The 14,522-nt window shown below is 35.9% G+C and overlaps 1 protein-coding gene across 4 annotated transcripts in view; it reads left to right on the top strand.

The window, feature by feature from the left end:
- abcc8 (ATP-binding cassette, sub-family C (CFTR/MRP), member 8) overlaps positions 1–14,522 on the top strand; it is a 73,753-nt gene that overhangs the window by 50,644 nt on the left and 8,587 nt on the right. For 3 of the 4 annotated variants that reach the window (XM_065292213.2, XM_065292211.2, XM_073813306.1), the window contains 10 exons: positions 613–693; positions 1,330–1,467; positions 4,247–4,372; positions 5,590–5,686; positions 8,715–8,962; positions 11,727–11,893; positions 12,955–13,024; positions 13,147–13,304; positions 13,477–13,569; positions 13,670–13,772. In XM_065292213.2, coding sequence (XP_065148285.1) covers positions 613–693; positions 1,330–1,467; positions 4,247–4,372; positions 5,590–5,686; positions 8,715–8,962; positions 11,727–11,893; positions 12,955–13,024; positions 13,147–13,304; positions 13,477–13,569; positions 13,670–13,772 — 1,281 coding nt within the window. The remainder of the gene's footprint in view (positions 1–612; positions 694–1,329; positions 1,468–4,246; positions 4,373–5,589; positions 5,687–8,714; positions 8,963–11,726; positions 11,894–12,954; positions 13,025–13,146; positions 13,305–13,476; positions 13,570–13,669; positions 13,773–14,522) is intronic. The other variant, XM_065292212.2, reaches the window with a different exon arrangement.

The following is a 14,522-nucleotide window of genomic DNA, read 5'->3' as shown; positions in this document are numbered from 1 at the left end:
AAATGTTATGTTTTAGAACAAAACTGATATAAATTTTCTTTGGGGGGGCCGCGAAGGAATGCACCGTACACAAGGGGGGGCGCACGCTGAAAAAGTTTGAGAACCACTGGTCTAGGCCACCTTTAACAAGGTGTGTTTACTTGCTTTTTAGTTCACATATAAAGTCACATTTAAAGATGCTTGCTATGGAAAAAGCTTTTCTGGTGATACCACTTGCATTTAAAAGCATCAGTTTTCCACCTCATTTAAAGTCTGAGCAGATTCAACACCATCGATCATCATGTCATCTTTATTAAGACTCTATGTGTCTCTGTCTCAGCCTCAAGCTGTCGACAGTCTGTTCACTGGGATAGAAAATCCGGCAAGCTCTAATCTGATTTTTCCAAACTTTTTTATTTAATAATGTCACAAACATTTAATCCACATGATCCAAAATGAAGAACAACATGTTGAAAAGTCTGACTTTGATGTCAAAATACTTTCCTCGAAGTTTAGACTATGAGACGGTTCTGTGATGTTATCATCTCCCTCTCTCTCTCTTTTTCCCACAAGGTATGTTATTATTACAACCTTTTTCTGTAACCTTCTTCCCTGATTTATTTCTTTTTCCAGGGTATAATTCTTTCTGGAGGCCAGAGGCAGAGGATCAGTGTTGCTCGGGCTCTTTATCAAACCACCAACGTGGTGTTTTTGGTACGTCCAGACGCTGTGAAGCGAGACTCCGCAGTGCACCGTCACTGTGTGATATCCATGCAGAATACATAACACTTCATGAGTCATACTGCTATGGGCTGAGCTTGTGACATGCTTTATTACAGTACAAACATAAACTAGGTTCTCCTATATATTGGGCAAATGTTTATGGTCTTTTCCTCAGTACTACACTTTTAGACAAAATGGTCAAAATATACCCCATCTGTCATTAGGGTAGTACCGTTTCAAAGGTCCTATTATGTACCATTAGGTATAGATTTGGAACCAATATGTACCTTTGCGACATACCTCTGAGGTACTAATATTGAGGTACTACATTTTAGGTGCAAATATGTACTTTTTGAAAGGGTACCACCACCCCAGTGACAGCTGGGGTGCATATTTTGACAATTTTTTTCTCACAGTGTAAGTCTGTGGTGTGAAAAATGTATGCTATATGCCTACCTCTAAATCTAAGGATTTTGCATGCACCCATCTAAAAAAATTTATTTTTGAAGAAATATAGATTATTTTTAGCATGCAGAGCAGTGAGTTGTACAGTAGGTGTGAGCACAACAGATTAGTCTAACCAATTATTTATTTATTTCTCATGTTTTATTTTCTTTTATACTATAGGATGATCCTTTCTCAGCGCTGGATATTCACCTGAGTGATCATCTGATGCAGGAGGGCATCCTCAAACTGTTAAGAGAGGAGAAGAGAACAGTGGTGCTTGTAACACACAAGCTCCAGTATCTTCCTCATGCTGACTGGGTACAAACACATGCACATATTAAAGTCATATTAAATATTAAATATTAAACATATCTAAGCAGGAAAAAATGTCTCCAATTGCTCATTTGATCTTTTTACTGTCTAGAAATTATAGATTTTTTTATTTAACCCTTAATCAGTGTTTAAAAAAGAAAACGTTTTAGTGTTTAGGGTCTGATAGACATTGCTTAAGGAAATATATATATTTTTATAACACATAGAGCAATGTCTGAAAACAATTTAGATTTAATTAAGTGATTTTTTTCTTTAAAAAAATAATTTTTCATGAGCCAATTTATGACCTAGTTAAGTAATGGTGCAGTAAATAGGTCAAAAACTTCCAAATTTCCACAAAAACATAGCATAAATGTATAGTTGAGAAGTAAATCTTAAAAATATATATAGTTTTCCATATAAAAAAATTATATTTCCTTATGCAGTTGCTCCACAAAAGTTTGGGGTCTATCAGACCCCAAACACTTTAAACGGTACGTTTTTTTACACAGCTTTAGAACAAGCAAATCAAGCCCAGGTTTTTTTTGTGCATGTTTAGATAGATTATTTTGGAAAAGTAAAAGAGTTTTATGCCACTGAGATGAAGGTTACACTTGAAAAAAATTCAAGAAAGGTCAAAATAAAATAGATTTTCCTCTAGAAAAGATTTTGATAGATTTTGGGAACAATATACGTACTTTCGCATTAACATGTAATCAATAGGGAATGAGATAAAGCATATTTTGCGTACTGTCCGAGGGGAGGGTACTTCCCCCTCTTTAACTGGGATAGATGAACTAGCTGAAAGTGAGGTGATGGGGAGGAGGAGGGATGCTGCAAAAACTGTCACAGGACAGAGGTGAAGGACGGCTATATATAGACACCTCTTTGTGCTGATTGGTTAGATTACATGACCATGCTCCTCCCGAACTTAGTTAAATAAACTTCATGTAAAATGACGGATACTATTATTTAAACAAAGTATTTATAGCTGATTAAATGTGTCATGTACATCTGTGATGCATGAGGGTGAATAAATTAGGAATGCATGTTCATTTTGGGTGAACTATTCTTATTTCGTCTGCATTTTTAGCAGCGAATTATGCAAATCAAGTAACACAGCAAACACACAAGAAACTTTTTTATAACCATGCAGGCTGATTCTGGGATGTGAACATTTTTGAAAATCACCATCTTCTGACATATTTTATTATGACTAGACAGCATCACTCCAACACTGCAATCTACGCAATTATGTTTTCTATCATTTCGTGATTAATGTTTATTTGATGTATTATTGATCATCATGCAGAACAAAATGGCACAGCGATGTTCGCAACTCAAGCAGTTAAAAAATGACCTAGTTACCTAAAAAGATGAAGGACAGATGGTTGCAATGATGGTTTCAGACTAAAATATGCTTTAAATAACAAGTTTGGCGTGTTGCTCATGCAAATTATTAGTAGGCCTATATGAAGTAAAAAAGGCCATTAGGGTTTTCCAAAGAAAAGTGCCATTGATCATAATGAAGTTCACTTTTATTTCTGTAGTGCTTTCTACAATTCTGCATGTTTGAAAAACAGCTTTACAGTAAAAAACTAAATATATATTAAAGGGGGAAAAATAATATAAAACAGGAAAATTACATATAAATTACACAAATTACATTGTATTAAAGATGAATGGTACATGATGTTTAATCATGAACCTCTTACTTCTAAATATTTCAGCTAAAAGTGAAAGATATCGAACAAAAGTTAAGAAATTATTAAATGTGTGCTTCTGAGAGGTGGAAGCCATATTTAAAAGTCAGATCTCACAAAGCCCGGGCCACACTCATGAATAATTCACATTTATTCATCGCCTCTCCACAACTCCGAGAACTTGAAGAAATTATTTTTGTGGAAACCTATTATGCTATTTTATTTATAGTCCAATAGTCTGCTAATGTTTTGACTTTGAATGATATTCATGTTCACCTCCAAATACTTATTCATTATGGCACCAAACAGATCAAAACAGACCATCTGGTCTACAGGAAGAAATCGAATTAATTTCCCATTTGGATGTCAGATGAAAATGACAGTAATCAAACTGCAGGTCAAACCAAAAAGACATCAGCCAAAGTAATGCCCTTCAGGTTCAGTAATCACATTCATTAACCACCTGCTGTGGCTCCAAAAGAAATTTGGGCTTGTAAAGACCCCATGAAATCAAAACCTTTAAACTGAATATAGCAGTGTTTATGATTTTACTTATAGCAAAGTCTGCTCCATCACTCTCATTTTATTGGTCCCCAACCTGGGGTCTGGGCCCCTTTAGGGGGCTGCAGAGTATACGGGGGGCACGTGATCCGATATGCTTTGATCTCAAATAAATTTGCATAAATTGTTCCATTAATTTTTTTTAAACCATGCTAACAATGCCAGGATGGCGGGGGACCCAATGAAAACGTTAGCAATCATTGCTCTAGTCAATTCTTCTTGTCACGATTAACTTTATTGTTATGTGAGATAAATAAAGTCTGTTGTCTCTCTCACTAGCTGGCTTTGATTAAGGGTGATTTAATTTTCCCTCTTTTGCAACCTGACCAATCAACTGAGCCCCCAAAAAAGATAGTTGGTCAGCCCTATTAGGAAATCACTGTTCGTCACACAAAGCCACTTTAATTTGTCAGGGCGGACAACTCGGCCTTACATATTAGCTGGATTTTTCAAAGGTTTTTCTTTCTTTCTGGTGTCAAGGATCAGGAGAATAAATGACTTGTTTGTTGTCTTGTTTGTAGATCATTGCTATGAAGGATGGCAGCATACAGACTGAAGGAACCTTGAAGGACATCCAGAACTCTCAGCCTGAGCTCTTTAAGCAGTGGAAGACCTTGATGCACAGACAAGATCGGGAGTTTGAGAAGGTACCATGCAGAAAATAAGGCCGATGCTCAAGATTATACTTTTTAAAGGGCAATATTTGAAGAGTTTGGTTCCAAAACGCAATAAATCATTTGTTTATTAAAGATTCATTATAAAAACTGATTATTTTTCCGCAACATGCAATAAATACAAGGTTTTTTTTCAAAGTGTTATAAATCTATTGAATCAATATATAAATGTGCATTCATCTTTGCCATGTTATATTCATTTAGTTGACTAGTGGTATGCACTGATTAAAAAAATAAACATAAATGGCATTAATCAAAGAAAATTGTCATTGCTGCTGTCATCCTTGGGACGTCGTCGCTGAACTTTTTTGACAGCGATCAGCTGTAAAATGTTTTGGTCCTGCTCGATTTTCGTTGACTAAATAATGAAAATTATGAAAATAATGGAAAGTTTTCGTAAGATTCCCTGGGGTCAATGTGTTAGCATGACAGAAGATTGATGCTGTCGTGTGAGAACAAGAAACAGCCGGCATTTTCCTTCGCCAAAGTGCCTCTCAGGTAAATTATTCAAATTTGATAGTTTACGTTTTTTCCCCATCAACGAAAACCACCACAGGTTTATTAATGCCATCAAAATTACTATTTTGTTTTTGTTTGTTTGTTGATCACGAAGTAGCCTACAAATGAGGAAAACTAGGATTCCATGTGTATTCAAAGCGCCGCCATTATTGTTTACAATGCGTGAAATGATGCGCTGTGATTGGTTAAGTGTATTTATTGCATTTTGGGGGGAAAAAAGAAAAAGATGACAGAATAACACAATGCATATCAGATTTTGCGAAAAAATTAAGAATTTTAATACTGACCTGATACAATACTAATTTTGGTGGTAACATTTTTTTTTATAAAAATGGCGTTTATTGCGTTTTGGAACCAAACTCTTAATTTGCTTCCTGAATCTAAATGCTGAAAATGTAAATGCAAACGGCAACTTTTTTATGTGAAATTGGTTGAGAGTGTTTGGTCACAAAGCAGAGAATGCATTTTAAATGGTCTCTAAAAATACAGGTCTCTCAACAGGTCTCTGAAATGCCATCTAGTGGCCGACAGATCTATCAATAAGGTCTTTACACTTAACACACTTTAGATTTTAGGAACTTTTTTCTCTGAAGTAACTAAAACCAGTTCAACAAAGGTGTTTCAAATAGGCTTGAAAGTCATTTCTAATTCTCCATAATTTTTTCTTCCAGGAGACAGTAGATGATAATATGACGGTGCTGGAAAGGAAAAACTTAAGGCGAGCTATGTACTCCAGAGAGGCCCTTAAAACTGAAGAGGAGGAGGAAGGTAAGAATAGATCAACTTTTTTATCGAGTTTTATTTATGACATGCTTATGTAGTACTTGGAAAGAGAAGTAATTTACTTGCAATAAAAAATCATTGTAAAGCCAAAAGGCAAATGGTTGCTGCATTGTTAAACATTCAAGCTGCTGAGGTAAGATTCTCATAAATTTTCATTATGGATCTTGGTGGCTTGGGAGTTGCAAATTCTCTGCTGAATGCAGCAGTAAAATAATATGCAGTGCTTTGGCATGCAGATCTTATCTGTAACGGGATCTTTCCGGAAACATGTGAGCTTCCAGAGGTACCGCTGTGCCTTTCAAACCAAGCTGTTTGTATGAGTGATCCACGCCAGGATGTTTGGGTGCCCACTCTCACCACCTGTCAGGATGCATTGACAGATGGGAATGTTTAGAGCCGGCGTGAGCCCTGAGTGTTGATTACTGTGATCAGCTGTGCTGGGTTATTAGGAGGTAAAATCCGGATAATTCTCCTCTCCTAATAGGGGGCAGCACATGGACATGGAAGAATCGAATAATCTGGGAACCGCTGCTTTATGACAAGCAAACTGCGGCAGGTTAGAGAGCAGGGGAGTTAGGTTAATAAAGAATACTGACAATGCACATTTTTAATCTGCAAGTAGGAACATCCTGCAAATTTAGCAATAGATTATAAGTGAATTCTAATGCCACAAACCTAAAGGCATGGTTAAAAGTGATTTGGTTTATCAGACGAAGTTGCATTGCCTTTCTCTGGAAGGACAAAATGATCTTCAGGAACTGAGTATTCTCTATATCAGAGATCACAGAAAACTGGCAGACTGCCACATTACTGGCACACAGCATGAGTTTGATAGCCTGGCACTGAATCAAAGCAATCAACCCTGACTGATCGAATAATAGACTATGCTTTTCTCCATTTCTTCAATAGACAACTTTCCTAACTTATTTTCACATTGCATATGAGCCTGCATGTTACTTTTACATTAATATTCTATAGTAATATCCACATAGAGTGCAATGTGTAGCTACCAATACATCTTCTGAAAGCATTGTTTTAGTTGCAGTAGTAATTCATCCATTAATTTATCCAAGTATGTTAAATTTTGCTTGTGCTATTAAATAATCAACATTGTCACTTTCCAGTGGCTTTAGAATGATGAGATGCTATTTATACATAAGGTTATTGGCTAAAAAAAAGGTTCCCAGTCGATCAACTGACCTTGAGGTGAATGGGAATGTACCTGTCCAACTAACCTAGCCATTTTTGACCTCCTTATATACAATGGTTGCAATGTGCCCCTGAATGGGAGTCATAATGTGCTTTCCAGTTTATGCAAAACATTGCTGATTGTTGTTGTATCATAAGAAGAGAGATTGTGAGCACATTTACTACCTGGGATGAAAGAACTGAATAATGAATAAATAATGAACAAATGCAAGTTCTAGCACACACATTCTTTCCGCCATGGTAGCTAATGTGCTGAGCAGAGCATTTACAAGCAACTGCATTGAATACCATATGTTCATGCACATCCAGCATTGGCTCCTAAATTACTGCATTGGACCCTGATTTCCAGCACTGGACACTGATTCACTGCAGTTGAATATGATTCACTGCAGTGGGATTCACTTCTCTGGATGCTGATTTTCTGATTAAATACACTGGACCATGATTTACTGCAATGGACCCTGAGCCATGGCACTGGATGCTGATTCACTGCACTGGACACTGACTCACTGCAGTAAACCCTGATTCGCTGCCCTGGATTCTGAAGCACTGGACTCTGAAGCACTGGGCTTTAACCCAGTGCACTGGATGCAGATTCACTGCACTGGATTCCGATTCACTGATTCACTGCACTGGTATCTGATTCACTGCACTGAACTCTGACTCACAGCACTTGGTTCTTATTCACGCGCTGGACTCTGAAGCACTGCACTGGATTCAGATTCACTGCACTGGACTCTGACTCACTGTACTAAACCCTGATTCACAGTATCTAGACCCTGATTTGCTACACTGGGATATGATTCACTGCTCTGGATGCTGATTTCCTGATTAAATACACTGGACCATGATTAACTGCAATGGACCCTGAATCATGGCACTGGATGCTGCTTCACCGCACTTTAATCTGGTTCACTGCACTGGACTCTGAAGCACTGGACTCTGACTCACTGCACTTGATTCTGATTCTCTGTACTGGATTCCGATTCACTGCACTTGATTCTGGTTCACTGCACTGGACTCTGGCGCACTAGACTTTGAAGCAATGGACTCTGACTCACTGCACTTGATTCTGATTCTCTGCACTACACTCAGATTCACTGCACTGAACTTTGCCTCACTGCGCTGGACTCTTTATCACTGTACTGGAATCTTTTTACTGCACTGGATGCTGATTCACTGCACTGGACTTTGACTCACTGCACTTGATTCTGATTAACTGCACTGGAACCTGTTGTTGGTGTCTTGATTCGCTGCACTGGATGCTGATTCGCTGCATTCGACCCTGATTCACTGCACTGAACCCTGATTCGTTAGACTGGACTCACCTGGTTCATTCCACTAGACCCCGATTTAGAGCACTTGACCCCACTTGACTGATTTATTACATATCTGTGTTGCCACATCAGAGCTTTTATCATGTTCATTTAATCCCTCTCTCTTCTCAGCATCCACCTACACATGTTTTTAAAGTGCCTGCATGATGTCATGTTTTACATTTAGAGCAGTGACTGTGAATGGCTCCCTGTAATAGTATGCGCACCTGTTTTTCTATTCACTTTCAATCAGCCGTTATAGTTCATTTATCTTCTTTTTCGACATTCGCTTACTTTCTCACAATTTGTACACAAACTGTATTTGGCTGTAAACTATGCTTTCGGCTGAGTTGTGGGTGTCTTTTCTAAAAATAACATGACACTGTAGCAAAAATCAATCCATGGTATCTCACCAAATACAAAGCATCTATCATAAAAACATCTCTGAACTGTTCTTCCCTCACACTTTTCTCTTTTCATATCTCCAGAAGAGTCTCCGGAGAGCGATGATGAAGATAACCTGTCACGTGTGATGAGGCACAGAGCCACTATACCCTGGAGATCCTGTGGGACGTATCTGAGCTCTGCAGGCCTCCTGCTGCTCCTCCTGCTTCTGCTCTCTCAGCTCCTCAAACACTCCCTCATGGTGGCCATTGACTATTGGCTCGCACACTGGACGTCTAAAGTCATCACAGCCAAGATCGAGGCTGCAACGCGCAATTGCTCCTTTGTGCAGGTGAGAGATGATGGTAATATACAAACTACATTAAAAATGTAAAAACATTTTTGGCCTAAACAGTGGCTAAAAGGAAAAGAAAACCAAACAATAATAATAACAATCCAACTAAAAATAATAATAATAATAATAATGTCTTTCGAGAGAAGGTGCATTGATGCTAGTGTTGTATATACATATAAGCTTTTATCATTCACTATCATAGAAGTGCATGGCAAGCAAAGGTGTTAAGAGCAAAGCATGAACCTTTAAACTTTCGCTTTATTAATAGACATCCCTGACTCGCTGACTCACATGAGGCATATGGTTGTGACAGGCCTGATAACACTAATACTGGACTCCATTGGCTCAGGGTAGGGAACATGGAAGTATTCACTTTAAAGTTTATCTAATCAACCTCGACTGGAATCATGCACTTACACACAAGCTAATTACAAAGGTGTTACAATATTCCAGATCTTACTTCCCATGGGAGTTTAAGGACACGGCTGTTCTGTGTGATAAGTCCAGTTTTTCCCCCACTTTTAATAAAGGGAGACACTACAGCACAGCTTATCAACTTTTCTTTTTCAAAAAATCTTTCAAATTATTTAATAATCAATAATTAATTCACCAGCATCACTGCTCACATTTTAAACAGCCCTCAGATGCCACACAGAATACAAAGTAGGATTAACCCCTGATTTAGATTTTCCACTTTAATTAGCACTTGTGCTTTTGAGATTGCTCTGCGTTATTGATATACCCTTCTAAAGTGCCGTAGTAATGAATAAGCTTTTAGTCTTAACTTGAATGGTGAATTGATTTTCTTTCTGTGTGTTATTTCTTCAGTCTGAATCATTGACAAAGGCTGAAAGTATAAGTAGATTATTATTCAGTCTTTAGAATTGGCTTGTACCTAATTGAAACAAAATTTTCCATCTTGCAGCATCCGTTTTTTTTTTGACGATGATGCATCTGCCAATTAATTATCTGATATTTAGCCATTTATTTATTATATATTTTAAATAATATATTTATTTATTTTTTATTTAATTAATTTAAAGTTTTTGTGACGTTAATACATCGGCTAAGTCTGATATAAAGCTTATATTTGGCCATTTATTTACTTTTTTTAATAGTTTATCTAATATATGTATATAGTTTTGATTTTATTAATTTAAAGTTTGTGTGACGTTAATACATTGTGTGACGTTAATACATCTGATATAAAGCTTTTTTTTTTCTTTTTTTTTATAGTTTATCTAATATATTTATATAGTTTTTATTTTATTTATTTAAAGTTTGTGTAATGTTGATGTTTTGACTAAGTCTGATATAAAGCTTATATTTGGCCACTTATTTATTTAAAAAAAAATAGTTTATCTAATATATGTATATCGTTTTTATTTTATTTATTTAAAGTTTGTGTGATGTTGATGTATTAACTAAGTCTGAAATAAAGTTTATATTTGGCCATTTATTTACTTTTTTAATGGTTTATTTATATGTATATAATTTTTATTTTATTAATTTAAAGTTTGTGTGATGTTAATATATTGGCTAAGTCTGATATAAGCTTATATTTGGCCATTTATTTACTTTTTTAAATAGTTTATCTAATATATGTATAGTTTTTATTTTATTAATTTAAAGTTTGTGTGATGTTGATATATCGGCTAGGTCTGATATACAGCTGATATTTGGCCATTTATTTACTTTTTTAATGGTTTATCTAATGTATGTATATAGTTTTTATTTTATTAATTTAAAGTTTGTGTGATGTAAATATATTGGCTGAGTCTGATATAAACCTTATATTTGGCCATTTATTTGCTTTTAAAAGTTTATCTAATATATGTATAGTTTTAATTTTATTCATTTAAAGTTTTGGTGACTTTAAAATATCGGCTAAGTCTGATATACATTTGATATTTAGCCATTTATTTATTTATCTGTTTGTTTATTTATGTTTAACCATCAGACTTAGCTGATATATTAACTTCACACAAACTTTAAAATTAATAAAGTCAAAACGATATTTATGTAGTTTTTACTTTATTAATTTTAAAGTTTGTTTGACATTTATATATTGGCTAAGTCTGATATAAAGCTGTTATTTATATTTTTATATCGTTTTAAAGCTTGTGTGGCGTTAATGTATCGGCTAAGTCTGATATAAAGCAGATATTTGAGTTAATTGTCATTATTGTCATTATTATGTAATAACTGAAAATCAGCTTATAGATTTGTTATTATTTATCAAATAATTTTCAAATATTTTATTGAATTTTATATAAATTTTGTATAAAGATTTTATATAAATATATAAATAAATAATATATGCAGCATCATTAAATTGTATAAACTGTCAAAAAAGTGGTCTTTAATTGTCACCGGGGCAGTACTTTTTCAAAAAGTACACTTTCGCACCTATAGAGTTCATATTAATACTGTATCTCAGCGGTACCAAAATTTATACATATCTATACCTAAATAGTACATATTAGGACCTTTTTAAAGCATACTGCCACAGTGACAGTTTTGGTCCCATTTTTCTGACTATATTATTTATAGGCATTATATCAACCTCTATGATCTTTGGATACCGGTGTTGCCATTGGTTATTATACTCCCATATGCTGTACATATGCTGTTGATGAATACGACAATCATTTAAACAGACTCACATTTATCCTAAATACATTTATTATGCGAGGTTAACAGACAACTGTGAATACAACAAAGTGTATAAAGTGCTAAAGTGTTTGTGGTCTTTTCTCAGGACGTGGGTTTCAGTCACTCGTCGTACCTCCTGGTGTTCAGTGTGCTGTGCTGCTTGGGCATCGTGCTGTGTTTGGCAACGTCGGTGGCAGTGGAGTGGACGGGTCTGCGCGTGGCCAAAGAGCTACATCACAGCCTGCTCAGTAATATTATACTTGCCCCAATGAGGTACATTTAATACCGTTACATGGATCTGTGATACATCTTTGACCCTGTCTGTAAAATCTAGGTTGAAGTCTCATATTAAAGTCTCATTTTACTTAGTCAATATTAAAGATATTAAGGGTGTATTTTCAAAGAAAACACCAACAATGACTTCAGCTGGGTTTTCACAGGCAGGGTCACATACTGTATAATGTAAAGTGCCCGTATTATTAGATATTTGTGACAGTGAGAGTATGTAGATGTGAGGCTACAAGATGTATGTGTGTTTGCATGGTAAAGTTTATTTATATGAAAAATATATATATATGATGTGAGATATTTTTGGGTTTGGTATCATGGCAACAGTGCTGTGCATTTTATGACTATTTTTTTCTGGCGGTGTATGCGAAAGAGACCCCTAAACATTCTTGTCACCATCAGATTTCATTGACATCAGACTGACATTTTGCCAAATAGTTCCTTCAATGTTCCACAAAAAAATCATGTGTTTTAAACATAGACTAAAAAATATAGACGTACTGTCTGTGATGTCACCCATAGGCTTATGAAGAGCTTTTTTTAAATAGTTGCCGTCGCCATCTTGGCCGCGTGTCACCACGCATCACTCACGGAAAACCGAAATGGGTAAAGAGGCGGGACGTGGGTGAAGCTAAAGTGGCTGGTTGCTGAAACCACGCCCCCCCCCCCCCCCTAGCTCGACTCTAGTGACAGCAGTGGCAGTTCACCCGTCACTCAATTGGCCACGCCCTTAATTATGGAAAACTTTAAGGCTTAATAAAATTTAAACGGATGAGTTACAAAAAAATTCACCCCGCTCATAGTTGTCATGAAGGACAACATTAGCTATATAGAATCTATGGGAATTGACTCCCTTTTGGAGCCAGCCTCTAGTGGCCAGTCAATGAATTGCAGTTTAAGTCACTTCCGTATTGGCTTCATCAGAGAGATCGAAAGGTTCCCTCTCGGTTTAAAAAAAAATTAGGGTGAACTTTCCCTTTAAGAACGGTTACTACATTTAAATATAAAAATTTGTTGCTTTATGAGTTTATGCTTTTTCTTTTTAGGCTCTTTGAAACAACTCCATTGGGAAGCATATTAAATCGCTTCTCCTCCGATACCAATACAATAGATCAGGTATGACAATACTCAAACATTTAATCAATATGTATGCAAGAATCTGTCACTGTTTTATATTGCATTTATTTAAAAAATTGCGAGTGCAAGTCCTAAGCAAAATATAAATCTCTCTTTCTCAGCATATTCCTGCGACTCTGGAGTGTTTAAGTCGCTCCACGCTGTTGTGCGTGTCTGCACTCGGTGTGATCTCCTACGTCACGCCGGTTTTCGTCATCGTCCTGGCACCGCTAGCCATCGCTTGCTACTTCATCCAAAAATACTTCAGAGTCGCATCCAAGTAACCAATCAGAAAACAGCACTCACAACACAACACATACCGAACCAATCACTTTCTCTGTTGATTAAATGAATGCTTTTATAAGTTCATTTATAACCAAAATCATTCATAAACGTGCATTGAAACCCACACATTGGAAAAATAAATAACCAGTGTGTATCTGCATTCTCAGAGATCTTCAGCAGCTTGAAGACGGCACACAGCTTCCTCTGCTCTCACACTTCTCTGAGACCGTAGAGGGCTTGACAACCATCAGAGCTTTCAGGTGGAACAAATTATGACAACCTTACTCATAACACCTGAAGTGATTTGTGTCATCTGTTAATCGTCTTGTTGATGTGTTATTGTGGTATTCTGTGTTGAAGGTATGAGGCTAGATTCAGACAGAGGCTCCTGCAGTTCACCGATGCCAATAACGTGGCGTCTCTTTTCCTTACAGCGGCTAACCGCTGGCTAGAGGTTCGAATGGTGAGTTTCTCATCCCATAAATGTCCGCACATGTCAGTGTGATGTATGTAACGTTTATAAAATGGTTAGTTCACCTACTTGATTTTGATTGGTCAATAGCTGTGTTTTATTTATGATTAATCACAGCTATGACAGCTGCACCTAACGATTCTGTATATCACTGCACAGCACCCTAAGCAACGTATATATATGTGAAACATTCTGTCAGTCACGGACTATTTTTATTTTTTCCAGAGGAAGGAAGACTTTTAGTGATTTTAATTAAAAGTTGCATTGATATATATATATATATATATATATATTGATTAAAATGAAAGAACAAAATGGGCAAAAAAAATCTTTTTATAACCTCTTAAATATGGTTAGGTTTATTCAAAAATACCAAATTTTGAGCAAAAAACCCAAAAATAATAGCATTTTTGTAAAGGAATTTTGTTAGAGATCAGATTCAGAACTATTATCAAAACAGATACACAGAGCTTAAAATATTACAAATAAATGTTTTTGCTTCAGTTTTTTATAAATTGGGTAAGACCGCCATCTAGTGGACAATAGCAGAATTAAAGATTTTCATTAAAAACTCGTCAGGAAAGCGTCATTGGCAGGGGAAAAAAATTATATATCTTTTTTTCTTATATATACAATTAATAAAATTGTACATAAAAATAATATATGTGTTTATTTATACACACACAGTACACTCACATATATTTTGCAAACACAAACTTTTATTTTGTATGCGATTAATCG

This window comes from Paramisgurnus dabryanus, chromosome 23 (assembly GCF_030506205.2).
Source record: "Paramisgurnus dabryanus chromosome 23, PD_genome_1.1, whole genome shotgun sequence".
NCBI classification, from domain to species: domain Eukaryota; kingdom Metazoa; phylum Chordata; class Actinopteri; order Cypriniformes; family Cobitidae; genus Paramisgurnus; species Paramisgurnus dabryanus.
This window is presented reverse-complemented; position numbering and strand designations above follow the sequence as displayed.